This window comes from Rhododendron vialii, chromosome 4a, assembly GCF_030253575.1.
Source record: "Rhododendron vialii isolate Sample 1 chromosome 4a, ASM3025357v1".
NCBI classification, from domain to species: Eukaryota; Viridiplantae; Streptophyta; class Magnoliopsida; order Ericales; family Ericaceae; genus Rhododendron; species Rhododendron vialii.
In genome coordinates this window covers 26867542-26892684 of record NC_080560.1, presented here as the reverse complement: position 1 = coordinate 26892684, position 25143 = coordinate 26867542, and the positions used below count along the sequence as shown (strand labels likewise).

Genomic DNA, 25143 nt, shown 5'->3' with positions numbered 1-25143 from the left:
ATCGGAAATCTGGGCTGTCTGATGAGATTAATGGCTAAAAGGTTGAATTAGGCGGCTAGAAGATTAATCGGAGTTCGACGGTGATTAATTGCCACTTCATTAGTCGGCGTCTGGGCGGTGATAGGCGATTAATCAGTTCATGGGCGACTAATCGGCTAATGGGCGATTAGGCGGGGTAAATCTAAATTTTTAGAAAACGAAGGGGGTAACTGTTATACTCATACCAGGTTATTTAGGGCTTCGAATTAGTGTAAGTGTTAGGGCTCTCATTCGATCAGCCTCTCATCAATTTGGGTCTGGGAAGAAACCCAGTCATCGCCGACTGCCGACGCCAGTACATCGACGATCGCCTCTCATCACCGGCGCCAGTCATTGCCGATGCTAGTCATCGTTGAGCCTGTCATCGCCGACGCCTTTCATCGCCGCTGCGCCTCACTGCTAACTGTTGTAAGACTGTAATGTTTCTCTCGATGCCTCTCTCTTGATCCCCCTCGCTCTGTAATTTCTCTCTCTCTTTCGCTCTCTCTCTCTGTAATTTCTCAATCCCCCTCTCTCTGTAGTGAGTAGTATTTTTTTTTTTTGACAAAATTTAACACTGAGTAGTAGAGTAGTGTAGTATTGTAATTACATAGTGTAAATTTATGGTTTGGACCGTTTGGTGTAGCCGTGTAGTAAGTAACTAGTAAGTATTGGCTGTATGATACTGATACACAATTTAGAAGTGGTTTCATTTGGTTTGAACTATGAATATTGAACTTCTATGTCTCTATTTGAAATGTAGAGAACTGTTAACATTCAGAAGTGTTAACATTGAGTATCTGATAGCCAAAGAGAACTAAGAAATTTTTTGAGAGAGAAGATATATCACATCAACTAAAAAAATTGTGATTATTAATGGTAGGGACTCTAGGGAGGTTGTAGAATATATATAAAAAAAAAACCCGAATAATTGCTAAAAGGCGATTAATGGCCGATTACTAGGTCTCGAAGCTTGAAGGTGGTTGGCCGCCCGCCTAGCGCCGAGCGCTTTATAGAACATTGTGTGCTTACAGTTTCATCTTCCTTTCTTGCTATCCATCTTCTCACCTTTTCCATATTTACACCGTTATGAGACAAGTTGGATGTACTTCTCCCTTTATGTGAGCCTTTTTAGTTCATTTTGACCTTAGTGACCTTATGGATTCTTGCTGTGAAATCGTTCATCCAGCATGACCACTAATTCAAGTTTGGTCTCTTTAGGTATTGTTGGCTTTTTGGCCTTTTGTTCTTTGCTTTCAATTGGTCATGGGTGGCATCCCTTTGATGCCTTTTGAATAAATTTATTACTTGTGAAAAAAGACCCCTAATTCAAGTTCCGTGAAAGAATAGGTTGTCAATATTTGGCTACAAAGCACAGTCAGACTGTCACAGATAGTGCTGAATCTGCTGATATTGTGCATTGACTCTAAGCCATTATGAGGTTAAGGGATCAAGTGAATGCAGAGTAAATGCTATCAACAAACCTAAGCTATTTACGATTTTGAATTGGAGCTAATCTCAAAGAAGGGGCATCACTCTTCCTTTTTAAAAACCCTCACAAGCATGTAATTTGTTCTGGTTTTTAGTGGAACTAAGATTTGTTCTTACATGCCTGAATTACTCTCTGAGTCTACTTGAAAACCTACATTAAGACCTGGCCTGAGAGCATTCAGCATTTTTTGGGTGCCTAAATTTTGTGCTTGGCTGGGCCCATGCAGAGTTCAGGCTTATCTAGTTAGCTTTGGACACCATGTCAGCCTATTTGACTGGTCAATGTTTGACTGTGGCCCAATATCCATAAATCATTCCTAGGGAAGGCACCAACAGCCAACAGGTGATTCGGTAGAAGTTTATTTCATCAAATGGATCAAGACATTTTAGAAGCATGCTCCTCGCTATCTCTTTTATGTTTTGGTATCAGGTATACCATTTGTTTTAGACTATATTCATGTCAGTTTTGTGGCCACTAACTTTGGATTTTATTGTTGTTTGCAGTTTACAGAATATTTTCCTCCATTGTTTTTCATGGTTCTCTGCTACATGTTCTCTTCAATATGATGGCTTTGGTTCCTTTGGGCTCGGAGCTGGAGAGAGTTATGGGGTCCGTCCGCTTGTTGTACATGATAATCCTATTGGCTGCTAGCAATGCCGTATTTCATCTTCTTATTGCGTTATTGGCAGCCCATAACCCCTTGCACTCTTATCAGTATCTCATGGATGAGTGTGCAATAGGCTTCTCTGGAATCTTATTTTCTATGATCGTTATAGAGACAAGTTTAAGTGGAGTTCAGTATAGAAGGTTTGGTTTTCCCTTGACTCTTAAGTATTTTTTGTTTTAAGAACCTCTTTTTCCCCAGTGAGTTGTTGCATTAATTCGAATTTTTTTGATGAATCGACCCCATATTACAATGTTATTTCTTTCCTGCTCTTAGATTTTCATCCAGTGCTGGGATTTGCTGATTGACATCTTATTTCCCTGCAGTGTATTTGGACTGTTTAATGTGCCTGCTAAATGGTAAATGACGTGACAATTTTGGTGATGCAACTTGATTTCTCATTTGTTTTCATCTAATTAAAATATGTTCACTGTCTCCAATGCGACTTTGACTGAGATTGTGTATCAGGTATGCATGGATCTTATTGGTAGTTTTCCAGCTTCTCTTGACAAATGCCTCTTTACTCGGGCACCTTTGCGGAATTTTGTCTGGATTTGCATGTATGTTAAACCAATCCTTTCCGAAACTTCTTTATGCTACTGTACAAATCTATTGCCCTGGCTACTGTGATGTTTACGGTAGGAAGTGACTGGGTATGTTACATCACATTTTTTCTGGTATCAGATTCTTATGGTCTATTCAATTTCCTACTACCCGGAACATCCCTCTATTCAGCTATTGAATCCTCCTCATTACTTGTAAGTGATCTTCAGTGAATCTTCTTTTGTTTATTAATCATGTTGCCTTCCTTTCGTTTGTATGCATTTCTTGGATTTTTTTTATCAAAGTAGGAAGAGGGACATGCCTTGCCATTGGCTTGACCATTTCCTATGAAACTGATCCATAACTAAGGGGGAAAGCCTTGGATTCCTGATGCTTAGATCAGGAAAGTCTCAATTTCCTCTCCATTGTTAACTGCCGTGATTGTCTTCCTTGGTCTTTTACTCTCTTTTTGACATGACAAGACTCTGGAGGCCCATCCTTAAAGCTTATGATTTGACTGTTTTCGTATTTGTTTCTATGGTTTTGAAAGATATTTCCCTGCCATTGTTTATACTGGTTTGAAAAGGTCCCACAAGTGACCGTGAATGAGTAGAAAGAGAGTAATGTTAGGGCATCCCCAGTTGGGGGTGATTATGTTTGGGACCTGCAGGCCTGGTACAAAGGCTTTACGAAGGTGGCAGAGGTAGCTTCTCTCTGCAGTAGCCTTGTGCAAAGACATAAGGCCCGAAGGCTAGGGCCATTCAAAGCTGGAATCCCTTGTGTGGCAAGAGTAATTTTGACAGCATTCAGCATTCAGTATCTCTTATTTCACATTGCATGGAAACTAAATTCATAACTCCCCTGTTGCTTTTTTCTTCTTTGGTGGGTTTTCCTCCCTACAAAACAGAGTATAAGCCTTGCTTTACAACAATGTTGTAAACTTATATTTTCAGTCAGCGTGCATTAGGCGGCCGAAATTTATATTGTGCACTGGTGGTAGCCCTTCAGGGTACATCCCCACCTATTCGAGTCAGAATACAATATTCAGGTAAATTTTCCCCTTTTGCCCTCCCTTTGTCCAATTGTAGAAAGCCTAAAGTGATGTCTTTAATGAATAGTGGCTCTCTTTTTGGAAATTTTCGGAGAAACCTTTCTTCATGGATGCCACAGAGAGGGACATCTGTACAGGTATTGTGTCCATCTTCTTGTTAGCATCTTATACCAATGTCGAGCATGGTTGCACTTTTTCTTGCTGACCACGTGGTTAAATTGCTAGAAGTGTGGCATTATGGGGTTCCACCTCATAAATGTTATGGCATCTCATATTGAATGTTGTAGTTGACTACAATTGAAAGATTTATGTTCGAGGATTGGGCGGTTCTGTCGATCTACCGATTGGGTGTGAGAGACAATGAAAGAAACTTTCTGGGCAATCATCTTAAGAGTTTGGAGCTGGTTGGAGTGCGAAGTATAGATTTAGGGTTTGGTGGGAAGAAGAGTTTGAGAGAAGAGAAACAAATAAGAGGAAAAGAGATGGAACTATGGAAGTATTAACGTGCTCACCCACCTCACGTCTTTATTAGACCTGGGTAACAGATCATGTCGGGTCGTGTTCGTGTCGTGTCAGTCGGGTTCGTGTCACAAACCACCCAACCCGACCCCGACCCATTTAGAATTCGTGTTTCTCGAGTTCTGTCATTTTCGTGTTAGAAATACTCAACCCTAACCCGTTACTCGTTAACTCCGTGTCCGGTTCGTGTCGTGTTATCGTGTCCGTTGCCCAACTCTATATAGAATTACAGATATACCATATATTATATATATATGTTCATGTTAATGGGTGACACAGGTTAGTAACCGTGTTGATCGTGTCAATTTCGTGTCTCGCGTGTTCAACCCGAACCCGACCCATTTAGAATACGTGTTCTCGAGTCGTGTCATTTTCGTGTTTCGTGTCAGAAATGTTCAACCCTAACCCGCTAACTTTGTGTCCTGTTCTGTTGTGTTATCGTGTTTCGCGTACGTTGCCCAGCTCTAGTCTTTATATACTAGGGCAATGGCTATCTGCTACGCACGAGAAGTCATGCCCGTTGGCTTTCAGGCAAACATGCCTGTTGGTTCAGGCAAAAAGAATTTGTTCGGTATTACAAGACGAAGTAGTAGGTTGGGATACGAGGAGCGCATAAATTACATTTATGTATGATCCGCAATTTCAACACAAAAGCATAGTTAGATTTAGGGTTTCGGCATCGATTTAGGGTTCTGGCGAAGTTTCCAGTGGGATGAGTGGTCAGGATTTGAGCTTAGATGCTTGGATACCAAATGATGCAAACCGAAATGTCAAGAGGAATCAGAGATGCAAAAGAGATAAGCAAAATCCCAATCAAGGGGATGAACCCCAAAGGGTAGAGAGGGAAACTATGTCTCAATCAATATATTTCAATATGTTTAATAATCAAAAGCTATCAACATAAGAGACCAACCCCCTATTTATAGGCCCAAGGACTCTACTAACACTAAGGACACTAAAAAGACACAAACGACCTTAAATTTTACTACATCAGATACGTAGGAGGTGCGGGTGCTAATGTTTTAGGATTACATATTTGCAGGAACTGCTTGGTAAGCAAACTAAACAAATCAAAAGATTTGCTAACATATTTAAAGTTCTGTGGTTGGCAAAAAGTTTTCATGAATCAACCAGAAGACCTTAACTTCATTTGCTTCCAAAATTTATTGAAAATTAAATAAAGGCCAAATGCAAATAGTACCGAAAAAATGAGAGCTTTGCTACTGAATGACAAAATAGAAGTAAGATCCAATGCTCTTTGAGATTATACCCTCATTCTCTCTCCATGATACCAAGAATATCAAATACGATGTCACTATGCTTTTTGTGATCCACATCCGTTCGTTAGTACAATCCGTCTCCTTGTATGATTCTTAGCTACCACTTGACGACCCTGTCCATATCATTTTGCATGAAATGACCAAGCAAAGATTAACAAACATAAAAATTCTTCGCTTTGAATGATCAAAATGGGGGAGAAACAGAACAAACAAATATGAAGGAAGACAACCCTTGGAGACCTCTACCAATAAATTTGGAAATGCTAAAAAAGAAAATAGCAAACAGCTAAAGGTAATGTCACTGACCTTGTTCATTTTTCTTTTCAATCATTGTTGTAGGGTTACTAAGATAAATCTTGACTATCTCAATGGCATCTTTATTGTAACTGATACACTCCTAAGTAAGTAGAGTATGTCATTGTTCAGGGTTCCAATACCTTAATCAAGGGAAATTCATCATACTAACTATGAACAGTCGAGGAGAAAATCCAGGCAACACCTTTCAACGATTAACAAAAAGTATTTCCTGGGAAAATCCTTAGTGAGTAATGGTGAGACTAAACCTACCACATAAGAGGATTAAAACACCTAGCAGAAGTGCGATACAGTATCTAATCTATGTTGATTAGGAGTTCAGAATACCCTAAAGCTCCAAAACCAATCAAAACAGAAAACAAAAAGAGCAAGGAATTCAGTAACTGTGAGGAGAACTCCCTTACCTATTGCTGGAGCTTAGGTTCGGGTTGGTCTTTGCCCCGGCCTGTGACGATTTGGTTCAAACCACGCGCTCGGGCATTGTGATCAGGGGCAACATGTTGGTGCCGGTTTGACAAACATGGTTCAGCCCAAGCACCTAGCCTATTGAGGTTGGAGATCTGCCTGGCCCAAATAGGCCCAGTTGATTCGGCCCACTACGAAAAGGCATAACATATAATTAAGGTGAGTAAGATCAGCCAACCGTAGAGATTGAGAGTACTAGAGATGGATTAGACAAATTTCACTGGACATAAACCAACAGGACTGATCTCCTTCGGGGAGTTTGGACGAGGATAAAAATCTGCCTTTAATATCCGTGCAAATTTTAGAGGACCCAGATGAGGAACAACTCTCATTCTGAAACTTCATAAACTTCCTTTCATTCGAGATGTGGTACATTGGAGTGATGAAGGCAAGCGTGATGGTAGTGACGCTATGAGACTTACCTTTCAACGAAGACGATAAAAATGTAATCCAGCTAGACCAGGACTCCATGAGTCCAAGTGACATTCAACGTGTAGTAAGAGAGAGTAAGAAAAGTGTTAAAGGGTGTTAATTAATCCTAACACAAAGACATTATTTATATTAAGTGATAACTCAATATAGGACTTATTTAACCGATGTGGGACAAGACTAAATAACTCCTCAATATTCTAACACTCCCCCTCAAGTTGGAGAATAGATATCACTAAGTCCCAACTTATTACATAACAACTCTAACCATGGCTTACAATGACTTAGTAAACATGGCAGCCAACTGAGCGCACAAAGGGAGTAGCTATCATACCACCAGCTAACTTCTCACTCACCATAGACAATCAACTTCAATATGCTTAGTCCTCTCATGAAATACCGGATTTGATGCAATGTGAATTGCTGCTTGATTATCACTGTACAAATTCATAGGCAACTACACACTGAAACCTATCTTCTCAAGTAAAGATTGGACCAATACAATCTCACATGTTATGTGGGCCATAGCTCTATGTTCTGCCTCTGCACTAGACCGTGCAACCACTGTTTGCTTCTTACTCTTCCAATTGACAAGATTTCCACCAAGAAAAACATAATATCCTGTAGTTGATCTCCTGTCAGAAGGTCCTCCTGCCCAATTAGAATTAGTGAAAGCCTCCATTAGCTCAATAAAACAGACCACGTCCTGGATTAGCCTTGAGATACTTTACAAATTTAGGAACGGCCTCCCAATGTCGAAGACAACTAGTAGACATAAATTGACTCACAATACTAACTGCGAACGAGATATCAGAACGCGTAATATTTAGATAGTTCAATTTACCAACCAAGCGACGATACTGATCAAGATTAGAAAGCAACTCCCCACTCCCCCTATCAATGCTCAATTTGACATTAGGATCCATAGGAGTATCAACAGGTCTCGACCCCAATAAACCTGTCTTATCTAGAATATCCAACACATATTTTCTCTGTGATAAGCTAATGCCATCTTTAGATTGTGCTACCTCAATACCTAAAAAATGTCACAATTTTCCTAGGTCTTATGTATGAAATTGACTCTGTAGAAATACCTTCAACTCATCAATACCCTTTTGATCAACGCCCGTAATAATAATAATATCATCAACACACACAATCAATAATACCTTCCCTCGATCAGACATGAGGGAGAAAACAGTATGACAGCTCATGCCAAATTACAAAAGTGCATCACTGAACTTGCCAAACTTGGCCCTAGGAGATTGCTTAAGCCCATAGTGAGCTTTCCAAAGATGACATACTTGAGAATGCTCATGAGCAACAAACCCAGGTGGTTGCTTTGTATTAACCTCCTCAAGAAGGTCACCATGTAAGAAAGCATTCTTGACAACGAGTTAGAACAAGGGCCAACCAAGGCTGGCAAGAAGAGAAATAAGGAGCCGAACAGAGCCAAGCTTTGCAACAGGAGAGAGGATCTCGACATAGTCAATACCATAGGTCTACGTGTAGCTTTTAGCAACGAGACGAGCTTTGTAACGTTCAACAAACCCATCGGGGTGATATTTTATAGTACACACCCATTGGCACCCCACAGTTGACTTTCTAGAAGGAAGATGGACCAACTCCCAAGTCTCATTATCATGTAGGGCAGACATCTCCTCCATAGCTGTCTGCCACTTAGAAATAGACAAGGCCTCCTGAATAGTGTTAGGAACGAAGACAAAAGAAACAAAAGTGGTAAAAGCACGAAGGGAGGGGGACAAGTGATCGTAGGAAACAAACTTAGCAATAGGATGAGAAGTAGTACAAATCGAAATACCTTTACGAAGGGCAATGGGAAGAGAATTTGCATTAGCGGCAATTGGATCTCACAACGGAGTGATGGGCTAGGTGGTGCCGGTGGAACTTTAGAACGGCGAGCATATAGTTCAGTGGTATAGGTGGTGGGGGTAGACCAGAAGGAAAGATGTGCATATACTTAGATTGATCTTCAGGAGAGGAAGATGAAAAATAGGGTAAAGATTCATTAAAAGTAACATCAGCACAAACAAATTGACGACGCAAAGTAGGAGAATAACACTTATAACCTTTCTAAGTGTGGGAGTAACCGAGAAACACACACTTCATAGATCAAGGATCAAGCTTATCCCAATTTGGATCAAGTGCATGAACATAGCAAGTACACCCAAAATCTTAAGAGGTAGAGAATAGAGAGGACTTTTGGGATGCAAAATACTATAGGGAATTTGGCCCCCAAGAACTCTAGAGGGCTTACGATTCACAAGATATCCTGCAGTAAAAACATCACTCCAATATAATTTGGGTACCTGCATTTGGAATAAGAGAGCACGAGCGACTATTAACAGATGTCGCAACTTGCGTTCGGCAACCCCATTTTGTTGTGGAGTTTGAGCACCAGAGGATTGATGAAGAATACCATGCTCATTAAAAAATGTGGACAATGCATTATAGAAATATTTACCAACATTATTAGAACGAAATATACGAAGTGAAACATCAAACTAAGTTTTTATTTCCGTATAAAAAAGATTTGAAAATGGAGTACAACTCTAACCGTTCTTTCATAAGGTAAACATAAGTAAGCCGGGAGTAGTCATCCACAAAAATTACAAAATACTAAAAACCATTACGTGACGTGACGGAACAGGTATAGGACCCAAATATCTGAATGAAATAAATAAGGATGTGGCACACGACTCTCTACTCTAGATGAAAATGAAACACAATGATGTTTACTGAACTCATAAACTTCACATGGTAGAGACTCAAGACGTCGACACGATGGAACTAGCTATGGAAAGTTCTGAATAGATGGGTGACCTAGACGACAGTGATGCTCATATGGGAAGATAGGACTGTAGTTCAACATATGTAGTGAGCTCGCCATTGACAAAGTAGTACAGACCACCACGCTCAACTAAGCCACCAACCTTCGTCCTTGTGTGGAGATCCTGAAAAAAACAATAACCAGAAAAGAATGTGACAAAACAGTTTAAGGACTGTGCAAGCTTACTAACACATAAGACTGTGAAAAACGAGGAACATGTAAATCAGAGTCTAATGTAATTGAAGAATTTAAAAGAGCCGAACCCAAACGAATACGAACTATATCAGTAGTGGAACCGTCTACCAGGGTTACACGAGAAGACTACGGGAAAGAGTATGCCGGTCATATTATCGGAGGCACCAGAATCAATAACCCATGGATTATTAGAAACAAGACCAGTAAAAGACGAGGAACCTTTCTGAGTGGACGTAGCAGTGGAGGAAGATGGCATATGATACTGCTGCGAAGACATTAGGCGATGGCTATGTTGCACGGACACGGATACAGATATGGATACGGGACACAACAATTTAAAAAAAATGGGGATACAGACATGGCAAGGGACCTGCCACATGTATGAAAAATAAAAAAATATATATATAAAAAAAAATTTATGGACCATTGTTTATGAAATTTTTTACAAATTGTATATTTTTTTTCAAAGGCATAATTACAGTTTAACCCAAAAGTTTTGAATAATTTCATAAACCACCAAAAATTAAAAAAAATTACTTTTTGACCCAGCCGTATCCCCGACGTGTCCCCTGCGTGTCCCTTATCAAAAAATAAAAAAAATTATTGGACACGCCACGTGGCTTGTCCAATACGTGTCCCCGTGTCCAATGCGTGTATACGGCACCCTTTTGGAGTGTTAGTGCTTCATAGGGCGATGGAACTCATCCTTTGGAATAGTAACAACACGGAGTACAGCTGGTCGATGAACTAAGCAATGCTGGTCCATCGTCCTCAGAAACTGTAACCTGATGGCAAGAGGGGTGGCCATGAAGAATCCAATAGAACTCAATAGTATCGTTATCACCATTGTAATATGTGCAATGGCGAGGCGCACGATCGCGGCCATGGCCACCTCCCCCCGGTGGCCAACCATCTCTACTAGAATCACGACCAATACCACGACCATTGACCGCGTCGGTACCATGTCAAAAATACATTTATAAAAACTAAGAATTAACCCTTATTTAGAAGAATACTGGCCAAGTTCAAGTATCGATCCTTAGGGACAGTATGGCGAAGTTACTATAGATTCGATCAATTTTTAGATTAATTCAGAACAAAAAGGAGAGTTGATTGGTTCGATTATTTTGAGAACTAAAAGAAACTAAAGCAATTAAATAAGAGGTTTGAAAATTGATGAGACAACGTCTAGGGTTTAGAATCCACCCCAACCGCATAATTGTGTATTGCATAGACTGGATTAACACTCGAATCTCAAATCACTGTCGCTAGGGCTTGCAATCCCTATCGATAGTGGCCGAGTAAATTTCTACAATCGGCCAACCGGCACAGATCATCTCACTAGCGCGGTCTAGCCACCTAACGGCATGGTCCGCCTCACGAGCATAACCCATCTCAGTCACCCAGATTGAGAACAATGAAAACTATTATGTGAACGGTATTTGAAAACCTAAGAAACAAATACTCAACCGATAAAATGAATTAAAACCATTCCATTGATGTCATAGGAGTTTTTGAACACATAATCCGATTTGAATACAAACCCTAATCTATGCAAGTACAAAGTTACTCGGCACGGGGCTTCATCTTCCCCCTAGAGAGAATGGAGTTAGCTGGCCATGGACTATGAAGTCCTGTTCTCTCGTACTAGCAGCCGATTATGTCCCGGAATAAATCGTATCACCAGCAAAAACCCTCGCTCCCCTTTGTGCTGCCCCAAATTTACCGTAGGAGAAAACAATTCCTTCTTTGTAGACTTCTTTTCCTAATCCAACTCCTTTTCCTCTTTTCCCTTCTTTAGTCTTGACCGAATAATATAGAAACTAATATCTGAGAGTTCTAATATTACCCAATCAATTCCAAAAGGGATTTGAACACCCCACATGCAAAAATCATATTGGTTTGTCCTCCAATTCCCGTCCCGTACAGATTAGATTAGGTGCCTTTTGGGTCTTCAATTAGGCTAGGCTAAACTCTTGCATTAGATTCCATCCTTGAGTCTTAAACAAAGCCCATAAACATGTTAAGCCTCCAAATACCTACAATCACAAGAAACGCATTATTAATCTCCAAGTAACAACATAAATGGACTTAACAATGATAAATTAGGGGGTGCTAATGTGAACATTTGGGCGCCTGTCAACCACCTCGGCCTGTATCTCGACCAAAACTACCACGACGACCTCCCTTTGTCTTGCGACCACCACGACTAAAACTATGACCACTAGGAAACGTGGTAATCAAAGCGGACAGGGCAGAATGTGTCAAATTAATAGAACCAATATCACATACAGAAGCTTGGCGGAGGCGACTAAGAGAAGGTAAATCCCGAACACATAATAGCTGAGATCAAATAGAATCATATGAGGAAGGTAAATCGGATAGAAACCTAGCAACTTGCAAGCGTTCACGCTGATGCCCCCAGAATTTGGCATAATACGCCTCCAAAGACAAAACACCAAGTGATAAAGAATGTCTGATGAAGATCATATGTCCGACGAAGATTATTAACATTAGAATACACTCCTGAACCTGTTTCCACACGAGTTTGGCTGTAGGTATGAAAGACAGAGTACTATTAATATGTGGTTCCATACTATTCCATAATTCAACCCAAATCCAAGCATTCTCAGCCATCCACGAAGCTTGTCTTGTCAGCTTTATTGGGAGGATCATCAATCAACAACAATTGGCAATATATGGGCGGAAGATGATTGGAGACAGATCTAACCTTTGACAATAACAACAACAATAACAAAACCCATTTAGTCCCCAATCATTGGGGGTATAGGCGGAGGATGATTGGAGACAGATCTAACCTTTGGCAATATATGCACAAAGTGGTTGCTTTCAATACCACTAAAACAATGGCCCACCTAAACCTCTAGGAACCGAGGAGCTACAAGAACGTTTTGCTGTAAAACCATGACCCCAAATCAAAGCCGAAGGCATCAGAGAGGGATTAGTAATGGAAATTTGGAAAGTTAGCCAACTGGATATTTCTACAAAAAAAGAATTCGAATTGGGGCTTTAAATTAGTAGAAATGATCAAGCAGTACTCCCCATGATTTCGATCCAGAGTATGCTACTATCCACCGATTAAGTAAATAGCTATCAGGAACGAAAGAATCTTTCACCTTTTTTAAGTCTCCCCATCGCAACTTGTTTAATGGTTAGGTTTGCATTCAACAATGGAGCTCTTAATGAAATTTGTTCTTAAGTCATTCTTCTCAGTCTTTATTGGCTCAAGTTTCTTGATTTTTTGGCAGACCTGGAGACCCAAATCAATTTCTGTTCTCATTACCATGCTTCCTTCCGTCATGGTCCAGAGCATCAGATGGATCATCAGTCAAATAATGAAATTGCATCTCACCTAGATAATAAACTTCAACAGCCTTCGCCCAATAGTATAATTCTTACCATTCAAAAGAGTTGAGGTAATGGACAACTGCTCATGAAATCGAGAAGAACTAGATAATCGACCAACAACAAAGATAGAACTGGAAATAGATTCAAAACCAGTACCGAAGCCCATCGCAAATAAACTCAATAATCAACACGAAATCAACTGCAAACAATGAACGACCAACCACAAGAACTAATAGACAAGGTAAACTACCAAAAAGAGCAAACACCACCAACACTCATAAGCCTATCGCAACAAGATAGATCCATCAATAGCCAAAGAAATCCACCGAACCAGATTGGAACCATAAAAACAAAGCAACCCAGCAATCGACCATCAACAGTAGCCGAAATCTATAACTGAATTGAAGAAACAACCATGAACAGCCTTCAAAAAATCAAAATAGTTCGTCGATTAGCTGTGAAAACTTCAAGAAAACGGTGAAATACTCTAATCAAGTTCCAATCGAGCAAAAAAAATCCCAAATTGACTTCACAATCACGCTAATCGAGCACTGTAGAGGGTCGGCAAGTGCTGTAGAGGGTTGGCAAGCACTATTGAAGGTTCGGCGAGGGTCGCCAAAGGCAGAAAAACAGCGTCGTCGAGGGGTGGTGTTAGGGTTTCGGAGGGTGGCGCTTGGGTTTCAAGGGCTGGGCTAGGGTTTCGGGATATGGGTGTTGATGGGCTAGGGTTTCGAGAACTGCTCTAGGTTTTTCGGGACATTGGTATGGACAGATTGTAGTGGGGATGGTGGGTATGGTTTGGTGGTGGCTATGGTGTGTATGATTAGTATTAGGGTTAGTGTAAGGGTGGCTCTGATACCATGTTGTTAGAGAGGGTAAGAAAAGTGTTAAAGGGTGTTAGTTTACCCTAACCCAAAGACATATTATTTATATTAAGTGATAACTCAATGTAGCACTTATTTAACCGATGTGGGACAAGACTAAATAACTCCTCAATATTCTAACACAACGTAGAGGTAATGGTGTCCCAAACTTGGGACAATTAAAGACTAGATGCTGTGGCTCTCATTACCATTGCAAAGGCTACAACAAGAAGAAGGCTTTATTCCAAAAGGAGCAAGCCTATCCTTTGTTGAGAGCCTGTCTTGGATGGCAAGCCAAGTAAGGACTATGCATCTTGGGATGCTTGTTGGAAACCACACTAAATAACTCAATGGAACGTTGGGGTAATGAATTCTCAAAGCCTCCCAAAGAGAGGTAAATTGCCCACTAGTGGAGAGTTTGAAAATAAGAATCAGGTTTATTAGGATTGGGATTGTACACAGAAGGAATAGAACTTTATGCTTTTAATATTGCCTTGAATTACTTACTATCAATTTTTTTTTTTCCAAATTACAAGTTTATTTTATCCATTTCTTCAACATACTCTCTCCGACATATTCTTTATCTTGGGAATGCTGCTCTTTGGATGATTTTTCTTCTTATGAGATTTCAATATTTACTTTACCTTGTCAAACCTACACATTGACTTCAATTTCCCCCTTTTCTTGTAGGAACATCTTGTAATTTGTTTTTTTTGGAGTTTGTCCCACATTGGTTATAAATATTACCTCCAAACCTAGTATATGAGCCTGTGCAATCTCTCCACTCATTGCCAATTGGTTTTAGGTTGGTACCCTCCAAGAAATCTAACGTGGTATTAGAGTTAGGGTTTCGGAGAATTTGTTCCCCCTTGTTTGTGCCATAAGTGCACGGTTGTTTGTTGTGATCCAAGTGTTATGGATCGTTTGTTTACCGCTTCACGTGCGAGTTGGGGGTTGCACGTATGGGGAGTGTTGGAGTTTGTTCCACATTGGTTAAATATAACCTCCAAACCTAGTAAACGAGCCTGGGTGGCCTTTCCATTCATTGCCAATTGGTTTTAGGTTGAAACCCCTTTAGAAATCTAACAGTTTTCAAAAAGGAAATTCCCATACCTTGTCAAATCGTGAATCGAATCGAGAATCGAAAAGGTCCAGTGGCGAATCGTGAATCGTTCCGATTCGGTCAAAATTTTTAAAATGCATAAAAAATGTAGATTTCAAGTTTGAATCAACAAAAGTATTGTTTCTAAAGATAAATAGATGATCACAAGGTCTAAATAAGCAAGACACTTGCTTTTATTGCAAAAATGTGGGTCTGAAATCTGAGTTGGGAGTGGAAGTGAATATAATATCATACATTTGGGAGTGGAGAATATAATAACATATAGTTGGGAGTAGGAGTGAATATAATATCATATATTTGGGAGTGGAGAATATAATAACATATAGTTGGGGAGTGGGAGTGAATATAATATCATATAAGTTGGGAGTGGAGAATATAATAGTTGTAGTGGAGAATCTAATAGCATATAGTGGAGAATATAATAGTCTAAATGGTGGGAAGGGGACAATATAAGCCTCATTACCTGTTTACTCTGCCTATTCGATGGCAAACAAATTCGGTGGAAGAGATTATCGGTGGCTAAGCTCTTCCTAATCGACGGCCAACAGTTCGACGGTCGACGATGTCTTTTATTTTGTTAGAGATGCTGCGTGAAGCTCTGTTCAAAGCTCTGTTCTTCCGGAACCCACAAGTATGTAAAACCCAAATTCTTTTGGATTACAACCGTGGAGAACCAAATTTTTTTTATTTTTTTTTGGTACGTCGGAAATTTGTGGAGAACCAAATTGATCCTCTTAAAATCTTCCTTAAAGGGTTTTGACCCTTCGTATGGCAGAAAAAACCATTACAAAACCTGAAATTCAACTTTAATTTCATTTTCGGAGGCAAAAATTCGACCCCACCTGCCGGGCTCGAAAACAAACTGAATCGTATGATTCTTATGATTCACTGATTCTCGAATCGATTCGTCGATTCTGATTCTCCCCCATTTCCGATTCTTTGTATTGGTTCAAATCGATGATACCCTGAATCGAACCGAATCGTACGATTCGCGATTTGAACGATTTTGACAACTATGCTCGTGATCATGATTCTTTGACATTTTTTTTCTATCACTAATTGTTATATTTAATTCTCGACTCTTACAATCTTGGGATCTTCTGTATTTATAAAATTGGTTTACAGAGGAATAGTTTATTGACTATGGTTTCGTTGACATTAGTTCCACATTGTGCGTGATAGACCTTCACTTGAATTTATTTATAGACGTCAGACTTTTTCGGTTGGTTATTGGACTTACGAATGCTTACAGGTTGCTTTAAGTTTGTGGGCTGGTGTATTTGTTTAGGCTGGTAAAGGTTAATATATAGCTTTGAACATGATGGATCCTGTAGCCATAATCATTTCGTGCAACTTTACTTTACTCCTTGTGTCAGTCATCTCTATTAGCCACTAATTATTCTTAAATTACTATATCCAGTCAGCAGAAGATGGTAGCAGGTTTCTTGGGAGAGCGAGGACGCTTGGTTCCGGTCAAAGTCAAACAAATTCCACTGTAAGTTCTGATTCAAGCCTGCAGGCTAGACTCTTGAATGATGGAAACAGCCCCAACCATCCAGCAGCAGCTGGTGCGGAACACCAGATTATAAATGGAAGGTATCTGGATTTATTTGTTTGTATAGTTCAGCATGACTTTGTTCTTTGGTTGAATGATAAGCTGGGATATGAATTGATACTCAAGTTTTGAAACTTTTCAAGCTTTAAGATCCCGCTGCTTTTGGGATCTTACCTATTTCTTCAAGGATTCTTTAGAAGGAACATTTTCCTTAAGATGATTGTTTGGTCTGTGTACAACATGTATGTTTGAAAGATAGAAGCTTAGATTTTTAGAGGAGAATCTTTTGACGTTGTAAGTTTGCACGGGCATGTTCCTTCACACCGGTATACAAACTCAAATAAGACGGTGAAAAAGAGACAATTCTCAGAAACTGGGAGAGACAATTATCAGAAACTGTGTTTTGGATGAGAAACTTGAGTTCCCTTGGTGATTATGAATGAAGGTTGAGCAATAAAGTGGGGATAAACTTCTTTGAGCCTCAACTGTGATCATATGTGATACGAAAGATACAACCATATTACCCCTACTTGAAATTTATTGAGACTTCTCCGGTCATTTTTATTTTTTTAAGGGGAATTTGCACTTATACCCCCTGTACTATCACTAATTTGCACATACACCCTTCATACTCCAAATATAGGCACTTAGACCCCCTATACTTTGGACTGAAGTGCAACTGTTAGAAAATCCGTTAAAATGGATAGAAAAGCTACTTGCGGGAGATTTCCCTCCAAAATGAGGAAGAAAATGCCCAAAATAATCCTCATAGCCATTTATAAGCCTTGTCAAACTCCCCTTTCCAAAAACAAAGCATCCAACCCCTCCATTCCCCTAATCCACTCTCTCTCTTCTCTCACAAGATGTCTTCTCAAACATCAAGAAGCCCATCAATTTCTAGCCGAAAGATGCACCCAATTTGCCATTGCAGTTTGCTTGAAATTGATGGGCTTCTTGATGTTTGAGAAGACATCTTGTGAGAGAAGAGAGAGGTATTGTTTCACTTAACTTTTTCTAAAAGTTATGGTTTTGTCCTTATTTGAATTTTTTTCGCGTTTGTTAGTTTTGCGCCAAACTTTTGTGACTTATTCATCTTGACGAGGCGAATCGTAAAGTAATTTTTCTTTTACTTTTACCTAAATATTTTGGAAAATAACCACTTTTAAGTGTAAAAAAAAAAAAAAAAAGTGGCACAAAACTAACCACTATTTTGGGTAAAAGTAAAAAAAAAAAAAAAACTTTTCCAACTCATCTTGATGAGACGAATCGGAAAACTAAAAAAGTGAGGCACAAAACTAACAGACACAAAAAATTCAAATAAGGACAACCAAAAAAAGTGGAAAAAGTTGTTAGTAGAATGGGGTCAGAGAGTGGGTTCGGGGAAGGGAGGGGTTTGGATGCTCTGTTTTTGGGAAGGAGAGTTTGATAGGGCTTATAAATGACTATCAGGGTAAGTGTGGGCATTTTTTCCCCTCATTTTGGAGGGAAATCTCCCGCTAGTAGCTTTTCCATCAATTTTAACGGATTTTCTAACAGTTGCACTTCAGTCCAAAGTACAGGGGTGTAAGTGCCTAAATTTGGAGTATAAGGGGTGTATGTGCAAATTGGTGATAATACAAGGGGTATAAGTGCAAATTTCCCTTTTTTTTAATAATCAGCTGTGTCTTATTCATTAGGAATCAGTGAGAAGGAAGGGCATAATAAAGTCAGGGGCCACCTCTAACCATATGAGTCACAAAAAAAGCATGCCTAATTAAATGATGGCCAACACAATTCCCAGTACGTGTAACATCGCTAAATTCAATCTTATGGAAATTCGCCGCTTCCTTTCTAATGTCATCCAAAATTACGCTGAGGGGATCAAGCCCTTTTGTTGTCCTCAGATCGATGCCATCACCTGTGAAGAATCACCTTCCAAGACTATCTCTAAACATTGCCAAGACCGTGCACACCAAATAGCTTCTCTTGCCAAGTTTCATCATGCTTAGGAGTACCCATCAATGGAATCTTCTTTAACTTTTCAGCAATGAACTGACCGATTCATCCCGCACAACAATTCCAATTCCAACTGCTCGCTCTTCTTGAAAAATAGCTCCATCAAAGTTAACTTTGAAATCGCCCGCCATGGTAGGGGCCATTTTGTCTTGTCCTTTACCCAAATTAAGAAAATATAGAACATGAGCAACAATATTCTGGCCAACATTATGCCAGTACTTTTGAAAGAAGAGCGCTGGCATACCGTCAGGCCTGGGGGCTTTCAAAGAGTACATTTGGGAGAGGGCAAGAAGTACCTCATCTTCTCTAAAGGTTTGAAGTAACCTGTCGTTCATCTGCTCTGGAACCTTGCTAGATACCTCTGCCATGACAGCCTCTAAGCACTGGTCATCCGGATTGCTTGAGTTGAAAATTGATTCAAAATAAAAACCCCAATGCCCTCTAGCTCCTTGGGATCCGAGACCCATTCCCGCTGTTCATTCTTGATGCTGGATATCCTATTTGTCTGATTGCGTTGAGTTGTCCAAGTGTGAAAATAAGCTGAAATTGTATTAATCTGGGGAACAAAGTGTCAGACCTATCTTCGTACTAAAAAATGCAGATCTAGAATCTTCTTTAACATGTTTGTGTGTATCATGTGTGGTAAGGTTATAGAGAACTCTAGAATCTAGAATCTTGCAATTTCATTCAAGGTACGTCCATGAACTAGATTGATTGTTATGAAATGTAGTTGTGCTTAGGGAAATATGTGATATCGAGTTGGGTCATTGTTGAAAATTTTGAGGTTTCAAAATGCATATGATTGTAAAACTTTATCGAGGAAGACATGGAGAAAGGTAGAAGATAACATTATTGGATAGAGCTAAAAGTGTGTTTTGTTTAGACTATCAATTTTTGTCCCATCTTTTTATTGTCACATGTTAGAAGAATTTACACTACCCTAACCCCAAGCCAACCCAGAGCCTCATGTGTCAACTTCCTCCCTATAGAAGTTAAACTCACAAACTTCCCTGCTCCTGAGTTCAGCTACACAATTGCTGGGCAACTGCTTCGGTTACAGAGAATGAAATATGCGAATGTCCATAAAGGGCAAGGAATATGACAAGAGAATCACAAACAACTGTAGAAGGTATTGCTTATCAAAGCATCTGGTCGAGAATTGAAGTCTTGAATCGGGAATCAAACTAGCAATTGAAGCAGAGCTTTACAAATCAAAGCACTACTCGCACCATGAGCCAGCAAAGAAAGCTTCATATGAAAATGGAAACCCTTCTCACCTTTTCCTTATGAGTTCTTTCGTGAAAACCCTTTCTCTTTGTTACGAGGGTACGGAAAACTGCTTCTCCTTCTTGCTATATGGTTTATTCCATGCGTTTGAAAGTTGTACTGCAAAGTGCTAATGCCATACACCTTAGCAGTTGAGGCGTGAAAATTGTACAAGAAGAACTTGAGGTGAAAGACAAGAAGTGTTGTCCTAACGGCACACCTATTAATGTCAACGCATTTGTTCATTTGTGGCATGTCTCACCTTTATGTGCACCCCAGGAAAGCCTTTGAAATCTTTGTTAGTAGAAAAACAAGGAGCTCTCATACCAAGTAGAAAAACAAGGCGTGAAAGCAATAAGTTTGGGGAGCACAGCGGAATATGTTGGATACTTAGTAACTAAACCAACCCAAGGGTAATATAAGTGTGTAGGAGATGACAAAGAACATAAATTGAGATGTACAACTCGAAGGTTGTACAGTGCTCCCAAAGAGCACACATGCCTAATCACTCAACAAAATACCCTTTATATATTTTATGAAGTCACCGAATATTATAAATTGACTCAAACACTACTAGAATTTATAAGACTCTGCTATCACGTACCTAGTCAAGTACACAAACCTATATAATAAATAGATTAATGAACAACTCTACGACTCCATACATGAGTCACAATAACAACTTGAAAGACCATAGCCAAAAGCAAGGGATTCTCGAAGAAGCAGTCTCGTAGAGCAAGGCTCAGATCAGATTGGATGAGACCTATAACTCTTGAACTTGACAAATGGCTTTTGAACTGAATTCATGTACCAATTCATGTATTACACACATGAATCTCTATTAGCGATGTATTTTCCAATTCTAAATTAATTCCAACACTCCCCTTTAATTTAGAGTTTGACTCCATAGTTTGGGCACATGACTCTTCACATGTATTGGGAAAAACCTTGAGCTCCTTCATCGCTTCCTACTGGGTTGTGATCTCTTGATATTTTTCAGCAGGACCCTATTTTGCAGCCTATGGTCGTGTCCCCTCAAAACGGTCCCTAACTGTTCTTTCAACAGACCAACCAGTTTCGTAATCTCGGACAATAATCTCCTTCCAACACCTACTCGAGCACAGACCAGCCGTCTCACTATTCATAGGCCTCCGCTGTGATTTCACCTATGTCTTGGAACAACCTTCTGATTGCCTCACTGTAACTGGTTTAGACCTTCAATCGACCAACTCTAGACCCTCAATGGATTGGACCATATATTGATTCTTGATAGAACTACCCAATGTACCAATCTTGATCGTTCATCTTGTCAGTCCCAAAACGACCTTAACCGACTGAGGTAATCCGAACAGAAACAAAACTAAGCAACCACGATTTATCACAATTGACATTCTCGGCAGCTCTGCCTAGGTAGCTTCACCCAACAAGAAGTAGTCCAAATTCCTCCAGGATGGCTTACACTTGTTGCTATTCACTTCTCCGGGTAGCCCTCTCCTAAGTAGCCCTTTCCATGACTCGAACAGCCAAGTTTACAGACACGAAGTGGGTACAAACACAAAGTAGGTTAGGATCAAAGAGAGAACACAAGATACATGATATTATGAAACTGACTGACTTTTATTCACTGGCCTTGAATATTACACAGGGTAGAACTCTCCTTTTATAGGCGTAAGGAGAGAGTACAAACACCATAGTTTACATCACTGATTACCTCACTCAAATAGTATTACACATATAATTGGTGACTCCTACCACAACGTAGACTTTCATAAGCCTAGCCTACTATATGCCAAAGCCTATGCATGCCACACTTATTACACCATGTCTGCTAACTACTACGTACAACCCATAATTGAAGACTACTATTTACAGGACTATGACAATTCAATACTATTAAGACTTTCACCCCTTCTGAAAAGGAATGAAAAGATATTTACTACGTTACACAACACACCTATTAATATTTCTTTACAACAGTACACAACAGTAAATTCCAATAATTTCAAGCTTGAACCCATAAACATTCATGAGTTAACCTAATCTTATGGTTGCCAAACTGCTTTTGTTATCCCAAAGGCTCATCCCCACTCTAACAAAATCATTTGATTGTTGCCAACAACACATTCATATCTTTGACAATCAGCTATCTCATAGCTCTAGATTGTCAAGCCCATAGAAACCCAATTTTTGAGAGAAATAGTAAAATGAAACATTTAGGCTAAATCACATAACCCCGCCCCTAGTACATCCTCGGTCACTCATCGAAGAAATGAAGGAACCCATAGAGAAATCGCAAAGGATGAACAAAACAAGCCACAAACCCGAGCCCCGAAACAAAACCTGTTTCATCGCTCCACCGTGTCAAGAGCCGACCATCCTTGCATCCCTATGAACCATGTGAAACCCACATGAAACCTTCTCCCTACATTTTCCCCCTCACACTCTCCCTCTGTCCCTCTCTTCATGTGTGTGTTAAAGCATGGCCTTTAACACACGCATGAAGAGCACTTCCAAATTATTTCAGTGTTACCCTAGTGTGAACCTTGGAGTTCCCCAAGTACAGCTCTTGCCCATTAAGAACATTCTTCAAAATCTTCTTTGACCAACTCATGCAACATTAAAGTCACTAAAGACTTCAATGGTCCAGCACCTCTTTCGAGCTACCACCAAGTAATTCCAATGCAAGTCCTTCATGTTTCCCCAAAAAAAATGTGAACCATACTTGAATTTTAACCAATCCCAACAATCTCCACCTTGGTGAAAATTCCACAGGAACCATTGTACTCCACCAAGGGTTGTAAACCATGGGCCTTCGCAATCAAATCACTAGCTACACAAAACCGAATCAGCAAACTTATCCTGTCTCAACCTGATTCTCGAAATTCGGCCATCACATGTGTATATAAAACACGAGCTAAAAATCACTGTTAACTCCAGAATAGGGCGTCAATTACCCATCCTCCGCCAGCAAGATTTTTCCTCACATCTGTCTATGCCCTATTATAATTTGCATGCATCCATGGAGATCATCCGACGACGACGAGAGACTATTTTCAAGGCTTTACCTGGGACTTGTTACACCCCCACCCACCCACCCCCCCCCCCCCCAAAAAAAAAAAAAAACCCAATACCTTAGAGACTGTGATGACATGTCCAAGATATTAATTTCCTGGAACCATAACACTAGAGTTGCGCACCAAGAGCCACACCAATTTTGACATTGTTCAACATGCACCAAACCACATGGACTCACCAAGAGCCAAAATAATACTCTTCATCGACATATGTTCCGAACGAACTGAGTGGAGCAACAAAAAGATACAAACCTCTTTCTCAACCAAGAGCCTAACCGCTCTATATCAGTACAAGAACACACTGCCACCTCTAGAACTAGACTTGGACCTGCTGAATGTTCCAAATCTACCATCAGAAAATATTTTACTTGATCCAAATCCCATGGACCCATTCAGAATCAAACAAATCTGAACTCGCCAATGAAGCCGTAGCTTCTGTAAGCTTGACACACCGAATCACGTCCCTTGACAATCCAAAGCCACTTAAGACTTCTTGTTTTCCACGTGATCACAAAACCAAGCCACAATGCCACCTGTTGCAACACCGCAACAACTTGCCTTTGTTTTTTTATATCCATTCCATACATGTCCATGTGCTCCGACCTCTGCAAACTTTCGCTCACCCGCCTTAGCTTCAAATCACCAACCACAACCTTCTCCAACACTGGAAAATCCATCCATGGATTGTTTGCCAGTGGCTCTGATACCTAGTATAAAAACAAGGCTCTGATACAGTGATACCTAGTAGAAAAATAAGAAACAAAAGCAAATGATGATTTGCTATGTTTGGGGAGCTCATCGAATTCGTTGGAATACTTAGTAACTAAACCAACCCAAGGTTAATATGAGTGTGTGTTGGAGATAACAAAGAACATAAATGTAGATGTGTACAGAGCTCCCAAAGAGCACACATGTATAAACACTCAACAATATACTATTTATATATTTTCTGAAGTTGACCGAGATATTACAAACTGACTCAAACACTTCTAGAATTTATAGGACTCTTCTATCACGTATGACGTACCTAGTCAATTACGCAAACCTAGATAATAAATAGAGAGGGTATTTGGATTGTTGCTTTTCACATTTCATTTTTGCATTTTCACATTTTAGGTGTGTGAACAAGTGGCCCTTGACAGAGCTTAATGGAGGTAAATGATTCATGTAGCCGACCCCAAGTGATTGGGATATAAGGCTCGGTTTGGTTTGGTTTGGTTGGAACTTGGAAGTACCCATAATGAGTTATGGGAGAATGAGTTTTTAGTTTTTGGGTTTAGAGAAAAGTGAGAAAGAGGTAGGAGGGAGCTTACCCTTGACATGTTTTGGAATTTTCCACCTACCCCCTCACCAGTACATTAACCTCCCTCCTTACCCTTCACTTTTCTTTGGTGGACGTTTTGGTTCCCTAGACAGGTTTATATGGAAACTGAGTGGATAACCACCTTTAATTCTAAGATCATGTTCACCCCTCTGTTTTGTGTACCATAGTTTTAGTTTACAATTTGATGAATCACCATAACCCTAACTGTGTTGCTTTTGTTTTCTTATGTGACCTTATGTAACAATTTGATCTCCGCTCTATGATTTTATTTTTAATTTTCATTACTAAATAATGATCCAGAAAACATGGTAAAAATTGTATTTTTTTGAAGTATTGTTTGTGGAGTGGAAATATCAAACAATATTTAATTTTTGAGTATCTAAGAAAAGGAAATGATTTTCATACTCCATTTTTATTTTTTAGTGAAGCTTTTTTGTGGTAATTTTTTTACTACAAGACACCAAAAAGGAGTACGCACTTATCAAAATGAGAGTGCCAAAATCATTACGCCTAAAAAAAATGTCTAAACAATACTCCTGTTGCAAAATGTATTTTGCACATATCAAGCTCAACATGATAAAAAACCAACTCATAATTCATTTTCATCACATCTCTCTCAAAACACTACTCTTTTTGCAAAATGCATTTTGCACATATCATTCAAACACTTTCAGATTCAAAATACATTCTAGTCATGATCCAAAAAGCCAAAATATTGAAAATGAAAAGTCCAAAAGTAGGCTCCCGAACGC

General features: G+C 39.7%; 1 protein-coding gene and 1 long non-coding RNA gene across 3 annotated transcripts in view; both read left to right on the top strand.

Moving 5' to 3' along the window:
- The window catches only part of LOC131322499 (rhomboid-like protein 15), a 33802-nt gene that overhangs the window by 7462 nt on the left and 1197 nt on the right, over positions 1–25143 (top strand). For both annotated transcript variants that reach the window (XM_058353846.1, XM_058353845.1), the window contains exons 3-9: positions 2014–2317; positions 2501–2533; positions 2643–2734; positions 2859–2932; positions 3671–3765; positions 3836–3905; positions 16598–16773. In XM_058353846.1, the coding sequence (XP_058209829.1) occupies positions 2014–2317; positions 2501–2533; positions 2643–2734; positions 2859–2932; positions 3671–3765; positions 3836–3905; positions 16598–16773 (844 nt within the window). The remainder of the gene's footprint in view (positions 1–2013; positions 2318–2500; positions 2534–2642; positions 2735–2858; positions 2933–3670; positions 3766–3835; positions 3906–16597; positions 16774–25143) is intronic.
- LOC131322512 (uncharacterized) lies at positions 20814–23083 on the top strand. The gene is made up of 2 exons (XR_009198865.1): positions 20814–21520; positions 22001–23083. It is a non-coding gene; the product is annotated as an uncharacterized LOC131322512 (long non-coding RNA).